At 36.1% G+C, this 25,347-nt stretch overlaps 1 protein-coding gene across 1 annotated transcript in view; it reads right to left on the reverse strand.

The window, feature by feature from the left end:
* LOC127845199 (vacuolar protein sorting-associated protein 53 homolog) overlaps nucleotides 1–25,347 on the reverse strand; it is a 55,878-nt gene that overhangs the window by 14,850 nt on the left and 15,681 nt on the right. Inside the window, exons 5-14 of the mRNA XM_052376000.1 lie at nucleotides 18,859–18,978; nucleotides 18,555–18,633; nucleotides 17,597–17,740; nucleotides 10,757–10,899; nucleotides 9,099–9,237; nucleotides 8,383–8,508; nucleotides 7,715–7,806; nucleotides 3,886–4,128; nucleotides 2,226–2,462; nucleotides 72–150 (exon numbers count right to left, since the gene is read on the reverse strand). Coding sequence (XP_052231960.1) covers nucleotides 72–150; nucleotides 2,226–2,462; nucleotides 3,886–4,128; nucleotides 7,715–7,806; nucleotides 8,383–8,508; nucleotides 9,099–9,237; nucleotides 10,757–10,899; nucleotides 17,597–17,740; nucleotides 18,555–18,633; nucleotides 18,859–18,978 — 1,402 coding nt within the window. The remainder of the gene's footprint in view (nucleotides 1–71; nucleotides 151–2,225; nucleotides 2,463–3,885; nucleotides 4,129–7,714; nucleotides 7,807–8,382; nucleotides 8,509–9,098; nucleotides 9,238–10,756; nucleotides 10,900–17,596; nucleotides 17,741–18,554; nucleotides 18,634–18,858; nucleotides 18,979–25,347) is intronic.

The following is a 25,347-nucleotide window of genomic DNA, read 5'->3' on the forward strand; positions in this document are numbered from 1 at the left end:
GACAAGTGAACATCAAATACTCTTAATTTTTACAGTTACAAACACAATCTTTTCACAATTCCACTCTGTACCTTGCTCATTGCTGCCAGGGCAGGCTCGCAGGAAGTCTCCAAATCTTGGACCAAGATGTTTATACAGTTGGATATCACACTGAAAGAAAGGATGAGAATACAGCTGTATATCACACTGAAAGAAAGGATGAGAATACAGCTGGATATCACACTGATAGGAAAAATTAGAACACTTTTGGATATCACACTGAATACAGTTGGATGTCACTGATAGAAAGGAGAATGCAGTTGGATATCACACTAATAAAAGCATGAAATAGATATAACACAAAGCACAAGAAAACAGTTGGATATCACACTAAAAGAAGAGAATACACTTGGGAAGAGTGAATACAATTCAATACCACACACAAAGAAGGGAAAATCGGGGGATATCAAAATGAAAATAAGAATATTTAAGTTGGGTATCATATTGATAAAAAAGACTATACATACGGAATATTACACTAGCCAATTGTTCCAAGAGTTTGTATCACTCGAGTGGCTTGTGTGATGACGTATCACACGAGAGACGGAGCCTCGAGTGTGATGCGAAATAGCACAAGACACGAGAGTGATACAAACACTTGGAACAATTGACAAGCGTAATATTCCTTTTATTATATACAACAACTAACGAAAACAGTTAACAAATGTATTTTTTACTTAAACAAAACTGACAAAACAATGACTAAAACGGTACGCCATAGTTTATTTAAGACGCGTATGAATACAGTTTATGTAAATTAACGTGTAAACATTCGAACCGGGAAAACACAGGTTTCCGACACGCTTACCTTAATGCCATCGTTAATCCAATTTTTATAACAATTAAGTTGACAACTTTAATCCGATGTTTATAACAAAAACGTTTAAACGATACGCACTTCCACTTCTATCTTCCATGTCTTTATCGAAACTTAGTTTAAACCACACTATTTTATTGTATTCCTATCGAAATATTCATTCATGCATGATAAACACACACTCCAAAATACATTTTTAACACACAGTTTACTGTTAAAAAACACCACGTCCGACATGTCCTTACAGAGTTTAGATAAAACTATTGTGTTTTGTCACAGAAATGACGTCACACGATGCACTACGTAATATATTTCGTAATATAAAATATTTCTATTTTCGGTGCGTGTAATGTGACGTCATTAAATGGGTCGAAGTAGTCCGGCTAGTATGGTAATACGGAATTGGAAACAGCGAGTAGCGTAATACAGGATTTTTTATTTCAACGATTTATACAACCTGTATTTTGTTAAAAGCATTAAACAGGTATATAATAAAGATGGATATTAAACTGAAAATATGAAAATACAGCTGCATATCACTTTGAAAGAAGAGAGAACACAGTTGGATACTACACAGAAAGATAATACATTTGAATATAACACTGAAAGATAGTTTAGTTGGATGTCACACTTACAGAAAGTTGTTTACAGATGGATATCAAATGAATAAAAAAGGAAAAGTATACAGTTGGATTTTACATCCAAATAAGAGAGAGAAAGACGAGAAAACATTGTTATTATAACTCTGTGATTGTATTGATCACTTATCCAACAGAAACAAGGGACAAAACTGTCACAAAACCAGGTCTTCAATGTGAAAAAAAAGTCTAATAAAGGAAGACAACTCAAACTGAACTGATTGTTTATAATAAGCCCCCTTTGTTTCAAAATAAATCTATTTTTAGTCGTGACGACCTTGACCTTGGAGATATTGACTTTATTCTTTCGTGCGACACACCGTCCAATGATAGTTAACAAATGTGCCAAATGATTTTAAAATCTCACAATGAATGACATAGTTATGGCCCGGACAAGCTCATTTATGGCCATTTTTTACCTTTGAACTCAAAGTGTGACCTTGACCTTGGAGATATCGACGTAATTCGTTCGTGCGATACACTGTCTAATGATGGTGAACAAATGCGCCAAATAATTTTAAAATCTCACAATGAACAACAAAGTTATGGCCGGGACAAGCTTGTCCCGCCCGCCCGCCGACAATGCCAATCTAATAACCAGTTTTTGCCTTCGGAAAACCTGGTTAATAATAACACTGAAGACAAATGGTATTGGGTAATCCTGTATCAACACTTTTCCAAGCTATTACACCCATAAACATTTCTCTAAATTCTTTCAAGGATGCCCATACTTATGAAAGAGATCCTGCTCAGCATTCAGGTCAATCTTGGCCACCAGCTCCCCGTCTACTTTCTCCCTTAGTTTCTCCTCCAGCTGGTGTGTAGTCTCCATGCAGTACTCAGCGGTGCACAGGATCGCGCAGGCTCGACACTGCTCTTCCTCTGTCAGCTTGCTTACCTCCCCTTCCTTCAGGATCGACTGGATGAGGCCTGAGGCTGATGTGATGTTGCTGCTCTGGCTTGACATCCTGAAAGGTGGAAGATGAAATGAGTGTTGTTATGGGATAAAGTGAGCTTAATGCATGTGCGTAAAGAGCCATCCCAGATAAGACTACGCAGTTTGAACAGGCTAAACACAGTCGCCACTTTCAGTCTAGACTGAAGTGACCTCCTTTATACAATTTTTTTATGAAAGCAGTGTTGTCCCTGATTAGCCCATGCAAATGCATGAAACCCAGTTTTCCCAGACAAGCCTATTATTCAGTAGGATGCGGACAGAGTGCTGCTTCAAGTAGTTTTTGAGATCACATGGGAGAGGGGCGTTCTTGGTCATGCGGACTTGATGCAGTCTGCACATGCTAATCAGGGACAACACTTTTCACTTTTTTGGCATTTATAATCTTAAGTGTATTTTTAGCAAAACTCCAGTTTAGGCGTAAAAAGTCGTCCCTAATAAGCTTCTGGGGACTACATTTTCTATTCTTAGATGACACTAAACACACATGCATTATACCCCGTTTTCCAAGAGAAAGGCTCTGGGAGATGACATGTTTATATATGGGTTCCAGTGCGTTCCACAGGCCATTTAACTGTCCCTCTCCATGGCACTTTCTGAGCAGTGTATTTGTTAAGTTACTAAAACTAGCCATTCTTAAAATCATAACGACTTGGATATCTTTTAGAGCAGATACATGTATTATCCGTATTAAGGAACAGCCTCGTTGTTTTGGAAAATAAATATTGAACCATGATGGCGCACGCTTTTAATGAGCTACAACACTCGTAGGCAGTCAATACCTGCAGTAAATTATGCTGATGAAGCGTGACATAATTGCCATAATTGTCAGATTTTGTGGCAGTGTGTTTGCTTTGTCTAAACTTCCACCAACATCTGTCCCTATGGTGAACACCTCCATGATAAAATCTTGGCCAGTCACTTAGATGACTGTTGATGGATACCGGGTGTAATCTTGGCCAGTTACTTAGATGACTGTTGATGGATACCGGGTGTAATCTTGGCCAGTTACTTAGATGACTGTTGATGGATACCGGGTGTAATCTTGGCCAGTTACTTAGATGACTGTTGATGGATACCGGGTGTAATCTTGGCCAGTTACTTAGATGACTGTTGATGGATACCGGGTGTAATCTTGGCCAGTTACTTAGATGACTGTTGATGGATACCGGGTGTAATCTTGGCCAGTTACTTAGATGACATTTCTTCAATAGTGAAAAAGTTATGGCCAATGTTAAAGTTTTTTCTCGGACGGACGGACACACTGACGGACAGTTCAACTGCTATATGCCACCCTACCGGGGGCATAAAAACATCTGTAAGGGGCAGCCCTCCCTAATTAAACCCTAAGCGACCATGAGCGTCTGCAAAAATTAATGTGGAAAGCACTGGTTCAAAGCAACATCAACACATTTTACCACAAATGACAGACATACTTGGGCAGATTATTGAGCAAGATGCGGACGGAGTACTCTTTGAGATATTTCTGGAATGTTCTCGTAAGGTCAACCATGGGCTGCCCTGTGGAGAGCTGTGAGCACTGGACGACGCACTTCTTGTAGCAAACAAACAGGTCGGCACTGCTAGGCAACACGTTGCTGCCCTCCTCTGACTCGATCCTCGGCGTGCCATACTGGCGGAAATCCTCAAGGAATCTCGTCAACAGATCGGCTAGGTTTCTAGAGGGCAAAACAACACTGGAATTTACAGGTTTTTTTATCGCTGCATTCTAAGACAAGAGCACCGCCTTGCGGGTGCAGACCACTCATCTATTTTTCTTTTTAAAGGTGTAGGGACCTATCTCAATTTCAATCACAAAGGAGGGTGGGGTGAAGTGGAGAGGGGTATATAGTGTGGGGTTGTGGTCATTTATTACATTATCTTCCAAAAATGCAAAAAAAATGCAAACAAAATATTCTTTTGGGTGAGGGGATTCTTGTGTGGGATGGTTGGACGGTATTTCAAAAATAAAATAATAAAAATAAATATTTGTGTTTTTTAACCATGTTTGAAAAAAACAAGAGATGTGTTTGTCAGAAACACATTGCCCCCTATTGCGCCGCTTTGATTTAAAAAAAAAAATTACCTTTGACCTTGAAGGATGACCTTGACCTAGAACTTCAACCACTCAAAATGTGCAGCTTTATGAGAACGCCACTTTGAAATATTATTTTCTTGACCTATGACCTTGAAGGATGACCTTGACCTTGAAAAATGACCTTGACCTTGTACTTCCACCACTCAAAATGAGCAGCTTCATGACAACGCCGCTTTGAAATTATTATTTTTACATTTGACTTCGAAGGATGACCTTGACCTTGAAGAATGACCTTGACCTTGAACTTCCACCACTCAAAATGTGCAGCTTTATGAGAACGCTGCTTTGATTTTTTCTTTTTTTTAACCTTTGACCTAGAAAAATAACCTTGACCTTGAAGGATGACCTTGACCTTGAACTTCCACCACTCAAAATGTGCAGCTTCATGAGAACGCGGCTTTGAAATTTTATTTAAAAAAAATTTTACCTTGAAGGATGACCTTGACCTTAAACTTCCACCACTCAAAATGTGCATCTTCATAACGCCGCTTAAAAATATTTTATTTTGACCTTTGATTTTGAAGGATGACCTTGACCTTGAAGGATGACCTTGACCTTGAACTTTCACTACTAAAAATGTGTAGCTTCATGATAACGCTGATTTGAAATTATTTTTCTTTACCTTTGACCTTGACGGATGACCTTGACCCTGAAGAAAGACGTTGACCTTGAACTTCCACCACTCAAAATGTGCAGCTTCATGAGAACGCCCCTTTGAAATGTTTGTTTTTTTTAACTTGAAGGATGACCTTGACCTTTATTTTCCACCACTCAAAATGTGCAGCTTCATGATAACGCCGCTTTGATTAATTTTTTTGACTTTTGACCTTGAATGATGACCTTGACCTTGAAGGATGACCTTGACCTAAAACTTCCAACACTCAAAATGTGCAGCTTCATGAGAACGCCGCTTTGATTTTTATTTTTTTACCTTGAAGGATGACCTTGACCTTGAATTCCACCACTCATAATGTGCAGCTTCATGAGATACACATGCATGCCAAATATCAAGTTGCTATCTTCAATATTAAAAAAGTTATGGCAAATGTTAAAGTTTTCGGACGGACAGACGACATATATTTGACATTTGACCTTGAAGGATGACCTTCACCTTCACCTTTCACCACTCAAAATTTTCAGCTCCATGAGATACACATGCATGCCAAATATCAAGTTGCTATCTTCAATATTGAAAAAGTGATTGCCAATGTTAAAGTTTTCGGACAGACAGACACCATAAATTTGACATTTGACCTTGAAGGATGACCTTGACCTTTCACCACTCAATATGTGCAGCTCCATGAGATACACATGCATGCCAAATATCAAGTTGCTATCTTCAAAAGTGAAAAAGTTATGGCCAATGTCAAAGTTTTTTTCGGACAGACATACTGACATACTGACGGACAGTTCAACTGCTATGTGCCACCCTACCGGGGGCATACACATTTTTTGTTTGGGGTGGGGAGTTGGGGGGGGGGGTATAGTATGAGGGTGAGGTGGTCATTTATTAGATATTCTTTAATAAAAATAATAAATAATGGGGGGGATTGAGGGGGGCATGGGGGATGGTTTGGGTGGAGTCTATTGTGGTATGTCAGGTAAGAGTTGTTTTGTCAAAGTATCAATCGAATCTAATCATAAATATAGAAGTTATGGCAATGTTAGCAAAATTTAATAATTTGACCTTGAGAGTCAAGGTCATTCAAAGGTCAAGGTAAAATTCAACTTGGCAGGTACAGTACCCTCATGATAGCAAGAAAGTATTTGAAATTTAAAAGCAATAGCCTTGATACTTTAGAAGTAAAGTGGATCTAAACACAAAATGTAACCATATATTCAAAGTTACTTAGTCTAAAAAGGGCCATAATTCCCCTAAAATGACAACCAGAGTTATGCAACTTGTCCTTTACTGTCCCCTTATGATAGTTTGCGAGTGTTCCAAGTATGAAAGCAATATCTATGATACTTTAGGGGTAAAGTGGACCAAAACACAAAACTCGACCAAATTTTCAAGTATAAAGGGCAAATAATTCTGTCAAAATGCCAGTCAGAGTTACATAACTTTGCCTGCACAGTCCCCTAATGATAGTTAGTAAGTGTTGAAAGTATGAAAGCAATAGCTTTGATACTTAAGGAATAAAATGGACCTAAACACAAAACTTAACCAAAATTTTCAATTTTCTAAGTATAAAAAGGGCACATAATTCTGTCAAAATGCAAGCCAGAGTTATCTAACTTTGCCTGCCCAGTCCCCTCATGATAGTAAGTAAGTGTACCAAGTTTGAATGCAATAGCATTGATACTTTATGAGAAAAGTGGACCTAAACGCAAAACTTAACCGGACGCCGACGCCAAGGTGATGACAATAGCTCATAATTAAAAAAAAAATAGATGAGCTAAAAACGGAAGTTAGTGCGGCATGTGCGTAAAAAGTGTCATTCCAGATAAGCCTGCACAGTCCACAACAGCTAATCAGGGACGACACTTTCCACTTTTATTTTCTAAGCAGAAATCCAGTTTATTGGGATAGTGTCGTCCCTGATATACCTGTGTGGGCCGCACAGGCTACTCCGGGACAACACTTAAAGCAAATGCATTAAGCCCCATTTTTACATCAATCATCATTTCAGTTTACAATAAGACCAATTAGATGATCATTTATTAAACATGTAAAGGGCTTTTTATTTATGTCAATGACATGTCCGTAACAATTTCCCACTGAGCTATCTGCAATCCTTCAAATGTAGTTATGTGCAATATATATATATAAAAGCTGATATGTAACTATCTGCAGTATACTTCGAAGTTATAATCTGAGACAACACTTTGCAAATGTGCATTAAGCCCAGTTTTCGCAGAAAAAGATCAATTGAACTCCCCACTACCTGTCCTGTGATTCTATATAGATGTCCCTACCTGTCCTGTGATTCTATATAGATGTCCCTACCTGTCCTGTGATTCTATATAGATGTCCCTATCTGTCCTGTGATTCTATATAGATGTCCCTACCTGTCCTGTGATTCTATATAGATGTCCCTACCTGTCCTGTGATTCTATATAGATGTCCCTACCTGTCCTGTGATTCTATATAGATGTCCCTACCTGTCCTGTGATTCTATATAGATGTCCCTACCTGTCCTGTGATTCTATATAGATGTCCCTACCTGTCCTGTGATTCTATATAGACGTCCAGGTGGGCCTCAAAACACTTTGAGATGATGCCTATAAACGGTGAGGCAACAGCTTTGGTCGCTGTCTGAAAGGGTGATTATGTATCATGTAAACTCTGTTAAACCTTGACCACTCAGATAAACATTTTTAGGCGTTTGTAGTCCCTTAGAAAATCAAGTGCTGATGAGAAGCAAACAGCAATAAACCTGAACAGCATGAAAATTACTCAGACTGCACAGCTAATCTGGGACCACCCTTTACGTAACTGCTTTAAGCCTCATTGTCCCACAGAAAGCCTCACAAATAAAGCCTGTTTGCAAAATGTTAAAGGGTATTGACACAAATAGTTTTCAGTTAAATGCAGCTACAACCTCACCTGGCTTTAAAGTTATTATGTTTCTCTTGTTTAAAATCATTGTTGTTCTCTTTTCGTTTTTTGTTTCTAAATATCATTGAATTTTATTTCGAAATTTCATGGAATTTTGTTTTGAAATTTCACTATTCATCTACTTATCTACTATACATATAAATTGTTATATTGATTTGGCTAACTATTATAGTAGAGTGAATTGTGACATAACTATACATGATCTGCATTTAAAAAGATGTACTTATGTGTGAGTCTTCATAAACTGTTCCGTTTTTCTGTTCTGTTCCTTACCTTCTGTTCCTCAGTGTTTTCCCCACTGGGGGCCTCCTCCTCCTCAAAGGGATTGCTGCCCTCCGGGTAGCCCTGGTCCCCAAAGGGTTTCCGAGCAGGGGCCTGCTTGCTAGGGACCGGCTTCACCTGCTAGACAGAAGTGTTGTGGATACTACTGAACTGTGCTATAGGAAAATTGTGCATAGTGCATGGGCTTAAAGAGTCATCCCAGATTAGCCTGCGCAGTCCACCCAGGCTAATCTGGGACAACACTTTCCACGTTTATTGTAAGTTTTTCATTTAAAGGAAGTCTCTTCTTAAAAAAAAATCCAGTTATGGTGGAAAGTATCATCCCTGATTAGCTTGTGCTTACTGTACAGGATAATCTGGGAGAACATTTTATGTACATGTATAAAAGCCAACTGTCCAAAATGGAGACTTAAATAATAGTGACATTTTTTATGGAACTATTTTGTTAAGATGCATAATTTTGAATAGCTGACCCAAACATTCGTTTTTTTTTTTGGAAGAATACTTTTATAAGTGAAATACTTTGAAAATAAATAAATAAATGTTGCTTTAGCATCTATGAACAGGCCTTACTGAAATAACAAGTTTATCATTTTGAACTATGGCTTAAAACTTTTTTTACTTCCTTTTTTTCCTTAATTTACCTTAATATTAAGAAGAAAAAACATTAAAGTGGAAGATTTCCAACAGGTCTATTTCATCCTTACTTCAGCTGTTTGAATAGTGACGCCAGTGAAACGTTTAGATATGAGAGTCTCAAAGTTGGTTGTTCTCTGTATGGCAAATAGCAACAACTTCACATCGATTTCAATCCTTCTCTTGCCCATTATCTTTTGTAACTCCTTCCTGAAGTAAAAGGGAAGTATAAGCGAAACGAATTTTCTTATCAAAATGTTAAATCAAAGGACAGAACAAAATGTGGTTATCATTAATACTACTGCACTATTCTTTCACATTTTTAAAGACAGTGAAATTTCATCTATGGAACCATTAATGAAACGCAATCTTGTAATTGTGTACTGAACAATTTACTATGTCACGTAACATACATAAATTAAACCAATACAGCAAATACATGAAAAGATTACAGCTGGCTTTTGTTAACAGTCTCAAAAGTGGCTGGCCGTGATTTCATCGTGGAGAAGTACACCATAAAGACCAATGCAAGTGGTAAGTATGACACAGTCAACATACTTCTGAACAAGAGATGTGTTCGTCAGAAACACAATGCCCCCTATTGGGCCGCTTTGAAAAAAAAAATAAAAAAATGACCTTTGACCTTGAAGGATGACCTTGACCTGAACTGCCACCACTCAAAATGTGCAGCTTCATGAGAACTCTGCTTCGAATTTTATTTTATTTTTGTACCTTTGACCTTGAAGGATGACCTTGACCTTGAACTTCCACCACTCAAAATGTGCAGCTTCATGAGATGCACATGCATGCCAAATATCAAGTTGCTATCTTGAATATTGAAAAACTTATGGCCAATGTTAAAGTTTTTTTTGGATGGACAGACAGACTGACTGACATACTGACTGACGGACAGTTCAACTGCTACATGCCACCCTACCGGGGGCATAAAAACCAATCAAATTATTGATCAGTAGGGACAACATCGAGGTATTCACGCATCTCTGATTTACCAACAGTCAAACATATACTGCTCTTTGGGCCATAAAACCTGCGTTGTGTATAAACAAGAAGAACAATAGTCAGACAGAATTTCAGTAATCTGTCCTTCGAAAATGCAATCAATCACTGACCTGCAAAACCAAAACTTATGTGATCCCTGATTGTTTCTATTACATGTCATTTACAACTCCAGTTGAAGTTGAACTTTAACATGTCAATCTACAAATCCAGAGATGTCTTATTTTCTCTTTATGTAATATTCATACAAATTGCACGATTATAGGTCAAAGCATACCCTAGATATCATGATGTGTATATGAATTGGTCTATAAATCAAACCATAAGACCCAACAATGGCTAGGTAAAAAGCAACTTACCCCACGTACTTTGCAAGGGGGCATAATAAAGTATCATAATAAATATTTGAGACCCTTTCTGAGAAAACCGACATAACGCATGCGCTTTACATGTCATCCTAGATTAGCCTGTGCAGTCCACACAGGCTAATCAGGGACAACACTTTCAGTCTGAATGTGATTTTCATTTAGAACTTCCTTTAAACCAAAAATTCAATAAAAACAGAAAGTGTTGTTCCTGATTACCCTGTGTTGACTGCTCAGGCTAATATGGAACTGTTGACTGCACAGGCTAGTATGGAACAACACTTAATGAACATGCATTAAGTCCCATTTTCCCAAAGCGCAGCTCATATCTATGAACCCCACTGTACCTGGTTAAATCACAGAACTCAACACAGATTCGCTCACTGACTTCCCAGTCTACTGGGAACAGGTGTCCAAACTTCTCCTCGAAGTCCACCAGGGTCCTCTTGATCCATGCATAGCGCCGGTCTATCTTGTCCAGCCATGCTACCTATAATATATGAACAGGGCTACCTATAATATATGAACAGGGCTACCTATAATATATGAACAGGGCTACCTATAATATATGAACAGGGCTACCTATAATATATGAACAGGGCTACCTATAATATATGAACAGGGCTACCTATAATATATGAACAGGGCTACCTAGAATATATGAACAGAGCTACCTATAATACATGAACAGGGCTACCTATAATATATGAACAGGGCTACCTAGAATATATGAACAGGGCTACCTATAATATATGAACAGGGCTACCTATAATATATGAACAGGGCTACCTATGATATATGAACAGGGCTACCTATAATATATGAACTGGGCTACCTATAATATATGAACAGGGCTATCTATAATATATGAACAGGGCTACCTATAATATATGAACAGGGCTACCTATAATATATGAGCAGGGCTACCTATAATATATGAACAGGGCTACCTATAATATATGAACAGGGCTACCTATAATACATGAACAGGGCTACCTATAATATATGAACAGGGCTACCTAGAATATATGAACAGGGCTACCTATAATATATGAACAGGGCTACCTATAATATATGAACAGGGCTACCTAGAATATATGAACAGGGCTACCTATAATATATGAACAGGGCTACCTATAATATATGAACAGGGCTACCTATAATATATGAACAGGGCTACCTAGAATATATGAACAGGGCTACCTATAATACATGAACAGGGCTACCTATAATATATGAACAGGGCTACCTATAATATAATGAACAGGGCTACCTATAATATATGAACAGGGCTACCTATAATATATGAACAGGGCTACCTATAATACATGAACAGGGCTACCTATAATATATGAACAGGGCTACCTATAATACATGAACAGGGCTACCTATAATATACGAACAGGGCTACCTATAATATATGAACAGGGCTACCTATAATATATGAACAGGGCTACCTATAATACATGAACAGGGCTACCTATAATATATGAACAGGGCTACCTATAATATATGAACAGGGCTACCTATAATATATGAACAGGGCTACCTATAATATATGAACAGGGCTACCTATAATATATGAACAGGGCTACCTATAATATAATGAATAGGGCTACCTATAATATATGAACAGGGCTACCTATAATATATGAACAGGGCTACCTATAATATATGAACAGGGCTACCTAGAATATATTAACAGGGCTACCTAGAATATATGAACAGGGCTACCTATAATATATGAACAGGGCTACCTATAATATATGAACAGGGCTACCTATAATATATGAACAGGGCTACCTATAATATATGAACAGGGCTACCTAGAATATATGAACAGGGCTACCTATAATATATGAGCAGGGCTACCTATAATATATGAACAGGGCTACCTAGAATATATGAACAGAGCTACCTATAATATATGAACAGGTCTACCTAGAATATATGAACAGGGCTACCTATAATATATGAACAGGGCTATCTATAATATAATGAACAGGGCTACCTATAATATATGAACAGGGCTACCTATAATATATGAACAGGGCTACCTATAATATATGAACAGGGCTACCTATAATATATGAACAGGGCTACCTAGAATATATGAACAGGGCTACCTATAATATATGAACAGGGCTACCTAGAATATATGAACAGGGCTACCTATAATATATGAACAGGGCTACCTATAATATATGAACAGGGCTACCTATAATATATGAACAGGGCTACCTATAATATATGAACAGGGCTACCTATAATATATGAACAGGGCTACCTATAATATATGAACAGGGCTACCTATAATATATGAACAGGGCTACCTAGAATATATGAACAGGGCTATCTATAATATAATGAACAGGGCTACCTATAATATATGAACAGGGCTACCTAGAATATATGAACAGGGCTATCTATAATATATGAACAGGGCTACCTAGAATATATGAGCCACACTCTGGGAAAATGGGGCTTAATGCATGTCCGTAAAATGTTGTCCTAGTTTAACCACATTTTAGGTATTTTTTGTAAAAAGGAAGTCTGTTTTTAGTGAAAATCCAGTTTAGGCAGAAGGTTTTGACCCTGATAAGCCTGGGCAGACTGCATAGGCTAATCTGGCATAACATAAGGCACATGCATTAAGCCCCTTTTTCAGAGAGCTAGGCTGATATTGAAAATATAAGCTTGTTAACTTGCTGCACAACACCTTTTATTAATTGCGGGTATTCCCTGTTGATCCTCTATGTTGTATTTAATACAAATTTCATAAATATGCAACACAATCTTATAACAGGCCATTTAAAAAATATTTGTCTCGAAAATCCCATACAAAAAAGAAACTGCAAGTCAAACAAAAGTGGCCGAAACATAAGTGGCCAGCCTCTGTCAGTTTTAAATATTCATTTATGTTCATAAGCGACACACAGGTCAGACTGCAAAACAGAAACCATTGATGCGTGTTAGCGTCACAGACGATGTTTGTGCTGCAGTTGACTTAAAAGTTTCATGTGAATAATTATTAGATTAATGGTCACTGTATACGATTGTGAACAATCATTTAGAACGATAATTAGAGCAGGATAAAACAAAAGAATTCTAAGAGTGTCATAAGCAGAGAATGACCTAATGTAACCAATTACCTAATGTAACCAATTAATTATGAAAGTGTTCATTTGAATGGATTTCTTTGATGTTTAGATGTTTGATTTGTCTTTTCATTTTTCAGATGTTCATTAATTACATAATTCATGAACATTTATGCAGCATACTTTTTCATGAATGTTGATGTTATATGTAGTTTAAACCTATTTATTTAAGCTTGATTGCATCGAAAGCATAAGGCTTATATAAATGCTCTCGAGTCCGTTTCCTGGGCCTAGAACCAGTACTTGGTGTCTTTGGGGGAGATCTAAAGAACGCTCCCACGGTGGGGATCGAACCCATGACCTCCCGGTCGCTAGGCAGACACCATATCCATTACAACAGGGCGACCTTCGTATGTTATATTTGATTATTTTTATCATATGTGTTGTTCGTAATTTGCAAAAATGCTTCATATGATATATAAACAAGACTATTGTCAAGCAATATGGTCCCCTACCGGTAAAACTCCACCATTGTCAGATTATTATTTTTATATTTGTTGCCATAGCAACTAGAGCTGCAACGATTTGATCCGATGCATCGAAAATAGGTTCAAAATACGTCGATTCGATTACAATACCAAACCTACCAAATTCGATTCGATTCTTTAACATATAGTCATATATATACATAGATACGTAAAGCTCGCTGTATTCTGACTATTTGATACGGAAAGGTGTGAGTTTTATCTTTACCTGTAATAACGACGCGCGCGATTGGCTGCTTATTACTTTAGTCATCGAATCAAAAAGCGCGTTACGGTCTACTTTCGGAAAAAGCTTCAAAATAGCTGAACAAGTTGTGGCCGACAAATTGAAATTATCAGATGCGCCTTAGAAGCTAAAATCAAAAGTGTAGCAGTATTTTGGGTTTCGGGATGGTAGCTCTCCCGATAAAGCAAAGTGTAAACTGTGCTTCACAGATACAAACATAACGTTGATTTAGCAAGACTAAGAGGTAGCACAAGTGCAACTACTCAAGTCACCAGCCAGAAAAGTAGTTCTGTCTCTGTTGGGAATTTGTTAAGTTTATTAGAGAATGTGCTTTGTCCTACAGGTAACAGGTGATGCTGTCACGGCACAATGGTAGACATATGCTTGTAGCGGTTTTGGATATAAGTATAATAGTGATAGTACTATCACTCCACTGATTCCAGATGTTCTTATGATTATTTATTTAATTTTATATTATTGTGTATTCAACACAATCTTATAGTCATAAGTTTTTTATATTAAAATTGAGTCCTAATTTGCTATTCTTTTTTATGTGTTTTATTGAAATATTGACATAGTTTGAAAGACAATTGGCAGTTTCTTTGCAAAATATAATTGCAAAATATTTCTTACAAATGTTAATTTAACACACTTTCAACAGTTTTTAAAACACTGTTGAACCAACCAAACTATATCAAACAAACACACAATTTGACAAATGCCCAAGATATCTAGGTTATGCGACACTTTTGAACAGAAATGTTTATTTTGAGGCAGAAGAGTGAATATATGATAAAACTAGGTTTGAAAAAGAATCAAATCGAAAAAATCGGTATTGGAGTGTCTGAAATCGAAATTGAATCGAGCTGTATTTGAATCGTTGCAGCTCTAATAGCAACCAGAATTTTTGATGTAGGAACAAAATGAAATGACGTGCATAATCTTCATATTAATATCTATCCATGTTTCAAGTTTCATGAAAAAATATTAGGAACTTTTAAAGTTATCGCAGGATCCAGAAAAGTGTGACAGACTGACTGACTGACATACTGACGGACACACAGAGCGCAAACCATAAGTCCCCTCCGGTTTCAGTGGTAGGGGACAATAAAGCTTATTATGACATATGAAGTTGCTTCTTGTATCTTTGGTACTATAACATGTATACAAGTAATAATATAGCCAAAGACATTAATGTAACAAGAGCACCGCCTTGCAGGTGCAGACCGCTCATCTATTTTCTTTTTAAAGGTGAAGGGACTCTCAATTTAAATCACAAAGGAGGGAGAGGTGGAGTGAAGAGGGGTGTATAGTGTGGGGTGTGGACATTTATTACATTATCTTCCAAAAATGCGGGAAAAAAATGCAAAAAAAATGCAAAAAAAAATTCGGGTGGGGGGGGGGGGGGGGATTCTTGGGTGCTAATGGTTGGACGGTATTTCAAAAAAAAAAAAAAAAAAAAAAAAAATATTTGTGTTTTTAAACTGTTTCAAAAAAAAAATTGGGGGGGGGGGGGTGGGGGGTATAATAGTGTGAGGGTGTGGTGGTCATTTGTGAGATGATCTTCAAAAAAAAAAAATTAGGGGGGGGGTTCGGGGGGGGGAGGGGGGGAGGGCACGGGGGATGGTTTGGGTGGAGTCTATTGTGGTATGTCAGGTAAGAGTCAAAGTATCAATCAAATCTAATCATAAATAAAGAAGTTATGGCAATTTTAGCAAAATTTAATAATTTTACCTTAAGAGTCAAGGTCATTCAAAGGTCAAGGTAAAATTCAACTTGCCAGGTACAGTAACCTCATGATAGCATGAAAGTATTTGAAGTTTGAAAGCAATAGCCTTGATACTTTAGAAGTAAAGTGGATCCAAACACAAAATTTAACCATATATTCAAAGTTACTAAGTCAAAAAAGGGCCATAATTCCGTAAAAATGACAACCAGAGTTATGCAACTTGTCCTTTTACTGTCCCCTTATGATAGTTTGCGAGTGTTCCAAGTATGAAAGCAAAATCTATGATACTTTAGGGGTAAAGTGGACCAAGACACAAAACTTAACCAAATTTTCAATTTTCTAAGTATAAAGGGCCCATAATTCCGTCCAAATGCCAGTCAGAGTAACATAACTTTGCCTGCACAGTCCCCTTATGATAGTTAATAAGTGTTGCAAGTATGAAAGCAATAGCTTTGATACTGTAGGAATAAAGTGGACCTAAACACAAAACTTAACCAAATTTTCAATTTTCTAAGTATAAAAAGGGCACATAATTCTGTCAAAATGCACGCCAGAGTTATCTTACTTTGCCTGCCCAGTCCTCTTATGATAGTAAGTAAGTGTACCAAGTTTGAATGCAATAGCATTGATACTTTCTGAGAAAAGAGGACCTAAACGCAAAACTTAACCGGATGCAAACGCCCACGCCGACGCCAAGGTGATGACAATAGCTCATAATTTTTTTTCAAAAAATAGATGAGCTAAAAACGTTTTTTTACATAGTAAAAAAGTGGTAAATTTTTTGGGGGGCCTGTGAAAATCCTGAATTGCCATATACATGTAATACAACGTATAGTGATTTTTTTGCACAACTAGGAAAAGTACCAGTACCAGTCCAATTGGGAAAATTGTGCGCAAAACACCCATAAATTGGGAAAATTCACGTCCTGAAGTCTTCATATTGGGGAATTGGTGTATTTGATTTTTTGCTCCCAAGCACTTTAAATTGAAAACTAAATTTAGTTTCCTTCAATTGGAATTTTTTGACAGCAATTGGGAAATTTGTAGTTTTTTTCTTATGGGGAAACTGCTGTTTACCGGTACTTTATAAAGATGGAAAAAAATCGATGATGCAACATACCTTGTGACAAAGGGCTCTAGTTAAGAGCCATAACAATTATCACAAAAAGGGCACATAGAGATTTGCTTTTTACAGGACATTATTGCAAAGTGAAAAAGAGGTGTGGAACGGCCCCTTGCCAATGGGACCTGGATAAAACACTAGAAGGTGAACATAAGAAATGTGTAATTTGAGCCTGTTTGTGGGAAAACTGGGCTCATTGCAATTGGGAAGTGTCATCCAAGGTAAGGCTAGGCAGTTTGCACAGGCTTATCAGGGACAACACTTTCCACTTTAATGGAAGTTTTTGTTTAAAGAAAATCTCTTCTTAACCAAAATCAAGTGTAGGCAGAAAGTGTTGTTCAAGATGAGCTTGTGCGGACTGCAAAAGCTAATCTGGGACGATACATTCATTACACACATGCATTATACCCCATTTTTCCAGGCTTTATTTTACTGTTGTAAAACGTATCCCATGCGATTCTCTTACATCCTGATTCTCCCCAAACAGCACAAGGTATTCAGTCAGCTGCAGCTTGACAAACCAGGTCAGCAGGTCGCGCTTCACTTTAGGGTCGAGAATGTTTACGACAAAACATGCCTCCTTCAACTGACGTTGGTTACCAGGGCCGTACTGAAATATGAAAACATTTGAGCTTGGTTCTGAAAAAACTGGGCTTAAGGCTTGAGAGTAAAATGTTGTCCTAGAACAACACCTAAAATGTATATTTTGTGTAAAGGACATCAATTTAAAACAAACATTCAGTCAAAAAAAGAAAGTGGCGTTCCTGATTAGCCTGGGCAATCATTCACGCCATATGTTAAGCCCAGTTTTCTCTGAAGGAGGCGTATTGATTTTGTATTGTAAGTAAATAAAAATGTACATAGGGCACAGAGACCCCTATATTCCACTTTTTCTTTGAAATTTGATTATTGACCTATAAGTGTGACCTTCCCCTATAAAGTAGGTAGACAAGTGTAACTCGCGACACATGTCTTGTGATGGTTTACATTTGTGCAAAAGTTATTTTAAAATCAATAAATTTATGGCAAAGCTATGGCTGAGACAGGAATTGTAAAAATTGACCTTTGATATGGTCATGTTTATAAAAAAAATTATTTCAGGGCACTATTTTGACTAGAACACGCTATTTACAAGTTAAGAACTGTCGCTTCATTGTATAGAAACCAGGAGCCAATATCAAATTTATTATGTTTTCTACAAATGTCAATGAAGATAACTGTGAACATCATTCTTAGAAAAGTGGGCTAAATGTATGTGCTATAAATGTCATCACAGATGTGCAGTGCACACATGCTAATCAAGGATGACATTTCGCCTGAAATAGATTTTTGCTAACAAGCAACTTCTTTGAATAAAAAATACTAAATACGCAAAGCGTCTTCCCTGATTAGCCTGTGCATTGGCCCATTGTTATACAACTGACCTTTGCCCCAGACCCCTGGAATGCTTCTTCGAAGTCTGATATGATCTGTCCGCCCAATTCTGTCTGTATCTGCCTCACTCTGAATACCAAACACAAGCACCTTTACATCAGAGGCAGAAAATTAGCTGACCTACATTTTTCATCATAGCAGACCTTTGTGGTACAGCTCTTTGAACTGTGATATGATAGTGTTATGTATTATAGTAAGATTTTACTTGAAAAAAAAAAATCATTTATATTCTTTTGCATGGAATTTGATAATAAGAACGAGTGTATGTGAAACATTCTGGCAAATAGTGCTTACCTGTCCGCCAGCTCCTTGATCTGGGGTATGGCCATGTAGGGCTGGAAGTGTTCCAGGACATTGAGTACACCCTGAAGGAGATTGGCCACATCAAAGTACTGACGCTTCCTTGTGAGAGACCTGCAATCAATGTGCGTTAAAGTGGTTTCAGATTAGCCTGTGCAGTCCGGGACAACACTTTCCAACTGGACTGGATTTTCATTTGGAAGAGACTTGCTTTAAACGAACAAGCGGAAAGCATAGTTTTTGACTGCACTTTACGTACATTATACCCCATTTTCCCAAAGCATTACTGTTATATATACATGTAAAATGATTTGCAAAATTATAAGATGAAATAAGGTTTCTTTTTTTCCATAGGTCATATTGTTTAAGATGTAAATGTAAATGACATGAGACACCTACATTGCAGGCATGAATTTTCCTTAATAAAATATACTTTAAAAGTGTTTCACATTAAAATGAAAACCAGGAAACTTTCTCAATGAGTCATTTCTATGATTACTGTCATTTTGAAATATAAGCATTTACATTAAAAAAAAGTTAAACTCACTGCCATCAAGTATAATAATCTTTCATCAGGTAAACTCAATTCCAGTATGAAAACTAACAAATTCACCTTAATGTGTTTTTATATATCAACACAGCTCTGGGAAAATGGGGCTTTATGCATGTGCATAAAACGTTGTCGCAAATTCAGTCTTTTCATAACTCATAAGTTGTCTCCCATTCGGGTATGTATCATGAGTATCCCGGGTAAAAAGCGGTCCGTCTAAAATGCGTATATGACTCATATCCGCGGATATGACCAAAAAGTGCGGATATGGACGAATACAGGCAATATCGACACTTTTTCTGCAATGTTTATTTCAATATTAAAATCAATATTTCAATAATAAAAAATACACAATATGTGTTAAATATGTTTGTATTGTCTCACAATATAACAATTTAATAGACATTATCATTTTTCCAACTCTAAATTCATATCCGCGAACATGACAAAGTGCCAGAAGATTGTTTTAGGGCTACACACCACAAACAATATAACCACGCCGACACCACATGTTTTGTTGTATAAGGTTACATAATATTTATATACATGTAATATACTGAATGTATTATTATTCTTGATGTCGTCTCAAAACTTAAGTATTTAGATATACAATATGCTTTAGAAAATAGTTAAGTATTTTTGGGCCGATTATCGCCAGACCACAAGTAATAAATGATGTTACTTTTCCTTGGTTATATTTTTATTTGAATACAAAATGTTGAATTTATTTAAATACACTGAATGTTATTAATGCAGTAACTATTGTCTGAAATGTCACTGTTTCAAGTGGCATTTTTCATTTGAAAATAAATGATGATTTCAAATGCGCGAATATGATAAAATCACCGAATGTGGTTTATCAAATAAAGGATCTATATTTGTAGTGCTATAATAACTTTAAGCAAGGTAAAAATATCTTATATTTGATTGTTACTATTTATTTTATGCTTTCCGGTGGTTTATTGAGTAATATCAGTGAATGAAAACTGATAATTTAACTGTTTCAAACAGTGAAAATTAACAGTGAAAATTATCGATAATTTTCACTTTTTACTGAGAAATGACGTCATTTTTTGGACAAAATGACGTCATTATCCCAGCGAAAATCTTTAGTTAAACTCTTAAACAGTGTATAACAACTGTGAAAAAAGCATAAAATAAAAAAAGACATTTTGTTGGATTCGGTGGAATATAGATTTTAATTCACTCGTGATCATTGAAAATATATATTTTATTATTTATATGATCACTCGAAGGGATATTATGGGCATCTAACAGTTGATAGGTGTCTATGGCCACCGTTGTTTAATTTTGGTGTTTTCACTACATATACACTTGTATTTGTTAATGCAGCATCAACTTACTAAAACAATATCCCGGAAAGAAAAAATAATGCATTTGAATATTAACCGTACTTTCATTTTGAAACTGACGACAGAAATGATTAAATTTACGATGTGAATCTTAATTTAGTTTTAGTGAAGATTCGTTCAAAAGACAGAAAGACACTATTTTGTTTTACGGATCATTTCGGCTTAGAGGAGTGGGTGAGTCATGTAAAATATCAAATATTATATAAATTTTTATTAACAACTGGTAGCAAGATGAGTTGAAGATAATTGGTCAGTAACCACATTTTAACTAAATCTTTTGACCTGTTAATTCTTTTTAGCTCAATTCAACAGTGAAAAATGCCCATAATATGACTTTAAAATCAATAATCCACCGAATCAAACAAATATCCTCTACATATTATAGTTAATTAGTACGTACAAATACGCACGTCATTTTATCAAATGAACAAAGGATATCGTAGTGCTACATTTAAATGTTTCCAGAATGATTATAACCATTATAGTTGCGATGTTATTGAAAATTTTAATTTTTTCGTTAATATTATGTTTTATAAGTGAATGTAACAGCTGTAATATAATCTTAAACATATAGGCTTCGTATTATAACTTATCGGGATATTGGATATGAACTGTTGAAATATTAACGAAAAATCTAAAATATTACCGGGACATGCATTGCTTTTCAATAACAGCGCAACTTTAATGGTTATAACCATTCTTGAAACATTTAAACGTAGCACTACGATATCCTGTGTTCATTTGAATAAATGAACTAACATGCATATTTTTATACGTACCAATAAAATATAATATATATTAACAATCAAATATAAGATATTTTTACCTTGTGTATTTAATACATATTGTGTATTTGATTGTTACTATTTATTTTTGCTTTCCGGCGGTTTATTGAGTAATATCAGTGAATGAAAACTGATAATTTAACTGTTTCAAACAGTGAAAATTAACAGTGAAAATTATCGATAATTTTCACTTTTTACTGAGAAATGACGTCATTTTTTGGACAAAATGACGTCATTATCCCAGCGAAAATCTTTAGTTAAACTCTTAAAAAATGTATAACAACTGTGAAAAAAGCATAAAATAAAAAAAGACATTTTGTTGGATTAGGTGGAATATAGATTTTAATTCACTCGTGATCATTGAAAAAATATATTTTATTATTTATATGATCACTTGTGAATTAAAGGGATATTATGGGCATCTAACAGTTGATAGGTGTCTATGGCCACCGTTGTTTAATTTTGGTGTTTTCACTTCATATACACTTATATTTGTTAATGCAGCATCAACTTACTAAAACAATATCCCGGAAAGAAAAAATAATGCATTTGAATATTAACCGTACTTTCATTTTGAAACTGACGACAGAAATGATTCGATTTACGATGTGAATCTTAATTTAGTTTTAGTGAAGATTCGTTCAAAAGACAGAAAGACACTATTTTGTTTTACAGATCATTTCAGCTTAGAGGAGTGGGTGAGTCATGTAAAATATCAAATATTATATAAATTTTTATTAACAACTGGTAGCAAGATGAGTTGAAGATAATTGGTCAGTAACCACATTTTAACTAAATCTTTTGACCTGTTAATTCTTTTTAGCTCAATTCAACAGTGAACAAGGGACAAAATTGTCACAAAACCAGGTTTTCGTTGTGAAAAAAAATCTGATAAAGGGAGACAACTCAAACTGAACTTTTGAAATGAACAAAGAAAATTAACCCCCTTTGTAAGTTTGTTTTAAAATAAATCTATTTTTAGTCGTGGCGACCTTGACATTGGAGATATGCACATGAATATTTTTTTTTGACCTTTGACCATGAAGGATGACCTTGACCTTTCACCACTAAAAATGTGCAGCTTCATAAGATACACATGCATGGCAAATATCAAGTTGCTATCTTCAATATTGCAAAAGTTATGAGCAACGTTAAAGTTTTCGGACGGACACACGGACGGACGGACGGACGGTCAAAATTTGTGTGCGTATGGAAAGGCGTTGTCCATATACACATGCATACCAAATATGAAGGTTATATCTCAAGGGACATAGAAGTTAAGAGCATTTTCCGAAACCTAAACGCAGATTTTGAAACCTAAACGCAGACCCCTACTTCAAGGTCAAGGTCACAGGGGTCAAAATTGTTGTGCGTATGGAAAGGCCTTGTCCATATACACATGCATACCAAATATGAAGGTTATATCTCAAGGGACATTTATGGCCATTTTTGACCTTTGAACTCAAAGTGTGACCTTGACCTTGGAGAAATCGACGTAATTATTTCGCGCGACACACCGTCCAATGATGGTGAACAAATGTGCCAAATGATTTTAAAATCTGACAATGAACGACATAGTTATGGCTCGGACAAGCTCATTTATGGCCATTTTTGACCTTTGAACTCAAAGTGTGACCTTGACCTTGGAGATATCGACGTAATTATTTCGCGCGACACACCGTCCAATGATGGTGAACAAATGTGCCAAATGATTTTAAAATCTGACAATGAACGACATAGTTATGGCCCGGACAAGCTTGTTCCGCCCGCCCGCCAGCCCGCCCGCCAGCCAGCCAGCCAGCCAGCCCGCCCGCATTCGCCAATCTAATAACCAGTTTTTTCCTCCGGAAAACCTGGTTAAAAATGCCCATAATATCACTTTAAAATCGATAATCCACCGAATCAAACAAATATCCTATATATATATATAGTTTATAAGTACGTACAAATATGCACGTCATTTTATTTATTCAAACAAGGGACAAAATTGTCACAAAACCAGGTTTTCATTGTGAAAAAAAAATCTGATAAAGGGAGAAAACTCAAACTGAACTTATGAAATGAACAAACAAAATTAACCCCCTTTGTAAGTTGTTTTTTTTAAATCTATTTTTATTTGTGGCGACCTTGACATTGGAGATATTGACGTGATTCTTTCGTGCGACACACCGTCCCATGATGGTGAACAAATGTGCCAAATGATTTTAAAATCTCATAATGAATGATATAGTTATGGCCAGGACAAGCTCATTTATGGCCATTTTTGACCTTTGAACTCAAAGTGTGACCTTGACCTTGGAGATATCGACGTAATTATTTCGCGCGACACACCGTCCAATGATGGTGAACAAATGTGCCAAATGATTTTAAAATCTGACAATGAACGACATAGTTATGGCCCGGACAAGCTTGTTCCGCCCGCCCGCCAGCCCGCCAGCCAGCCAGCCCGCTAGCCCGCCCGCATTCGCCAATCTAATAACCAGTTTTTTCCTTCGGAAAACCTGGTTAATGAACAAAGGATATCGTGGCGCTACACTTAAATGTTTCCAGAAAGATTATAACAATCATAGTTGCGATGTTATTGAAAATTTTAAATTTTTCGTTAATATTATGTTTTATAAGTGAATGTAACAGCTGTAATATTAATCTTAAACATATAGGCTTCATATTATTACTTATCGGGATATTGAATATGAACTGTTGAAATATTAACGAAAAATCTAAAATTTTACCGGGACATGCATTGCTTTTCAATAACAGCGCAACTTTAATGGTTATAACCATTCTTGAAACATTTAAATGTAGCACTACGATATCCTGTGTTCATTTGAATAAATGAAATAACATGCATATTTTTATACGTACCAATAAAATATAATATATATTAACAATCAAATATAAGATATTTTTACCTTGTGTATTTAATACATATTGTGTATTTTTCATTAAACATTGAAATAAACATTGCAGAAAAGTGTCGATATTGCTTATATTCGTCCATATCTGCACTTTTCGGTCATATCCGCGGATATGAGTCATATACGCATTTTAGACGGACCGCTCTTTACCCGGGATACTCGTGATACCTACCCGATTGGGAGACAACTTCTTAGTTACAAAAATCTCGAATAAGCCTTTGCAGACAGCATAGACTAATCAGGAACGAGGTTTTCCACCTAAAAACTGGATTTTCACTAAGAAGTGACTACAGTTCAACGAATAATACCATTAAGCAAATAGTGTTGTCCCTGATTAGCATGTGAGGACTGCGAAGGCTGTTCTTGGACCAGTGATTTTTTAACTTTATATTTAAAAGCCAGTGCCTTTTAGATTTGGGAAAAATAGCGCAATATACCATGAAATTGGGAAAATTGAAACATCATTAAAGGCTCTATTAAGGTGACAATCCGTAATTATTTACTGATTTTAAAATATTTTTTTCATATTTTATTTATAAAGGTTATCAAAAAACAATATATATATACTATTGGACATAACCATACAAAAATGAGCAATACAACTTGTTTTAAGCTCAAAATACAGTGTCCTCCAAGTCAATTGTGTTTACAAACAATCAGTTTATTTACATCGCTGTTTACTTGGGAAGGTGAAAGTGAAAATAACTCAGGTCACCAAAAATATATCGTTGATTTTCAACGTTTTCCGGTATCACAAAGTAGGTCTCTTCAAAATGGTTAAAATGTTTGTAGTGATCTAATAAGTTACTTTCTGCTGGTAAAAAGTTGTTTAAAATAGAATTAAAATTCAATTTTCT

This window comes from Dreissena polymorpha, chromosome 1, assembly GCF_020536995.1.
Source record: "Dreissena polymorpha isolate Duluth1 chromosome 1, UMN_Dpol_1.0, whole genome shotgun sequence".
Taxonomy (NCBI): domain Eukaryota; kingdom Metazoa; phylum Mollusca; class Bivalvia; order Myida; family Dreissenidae; genus Dreissena; species Dreissena polymorpha.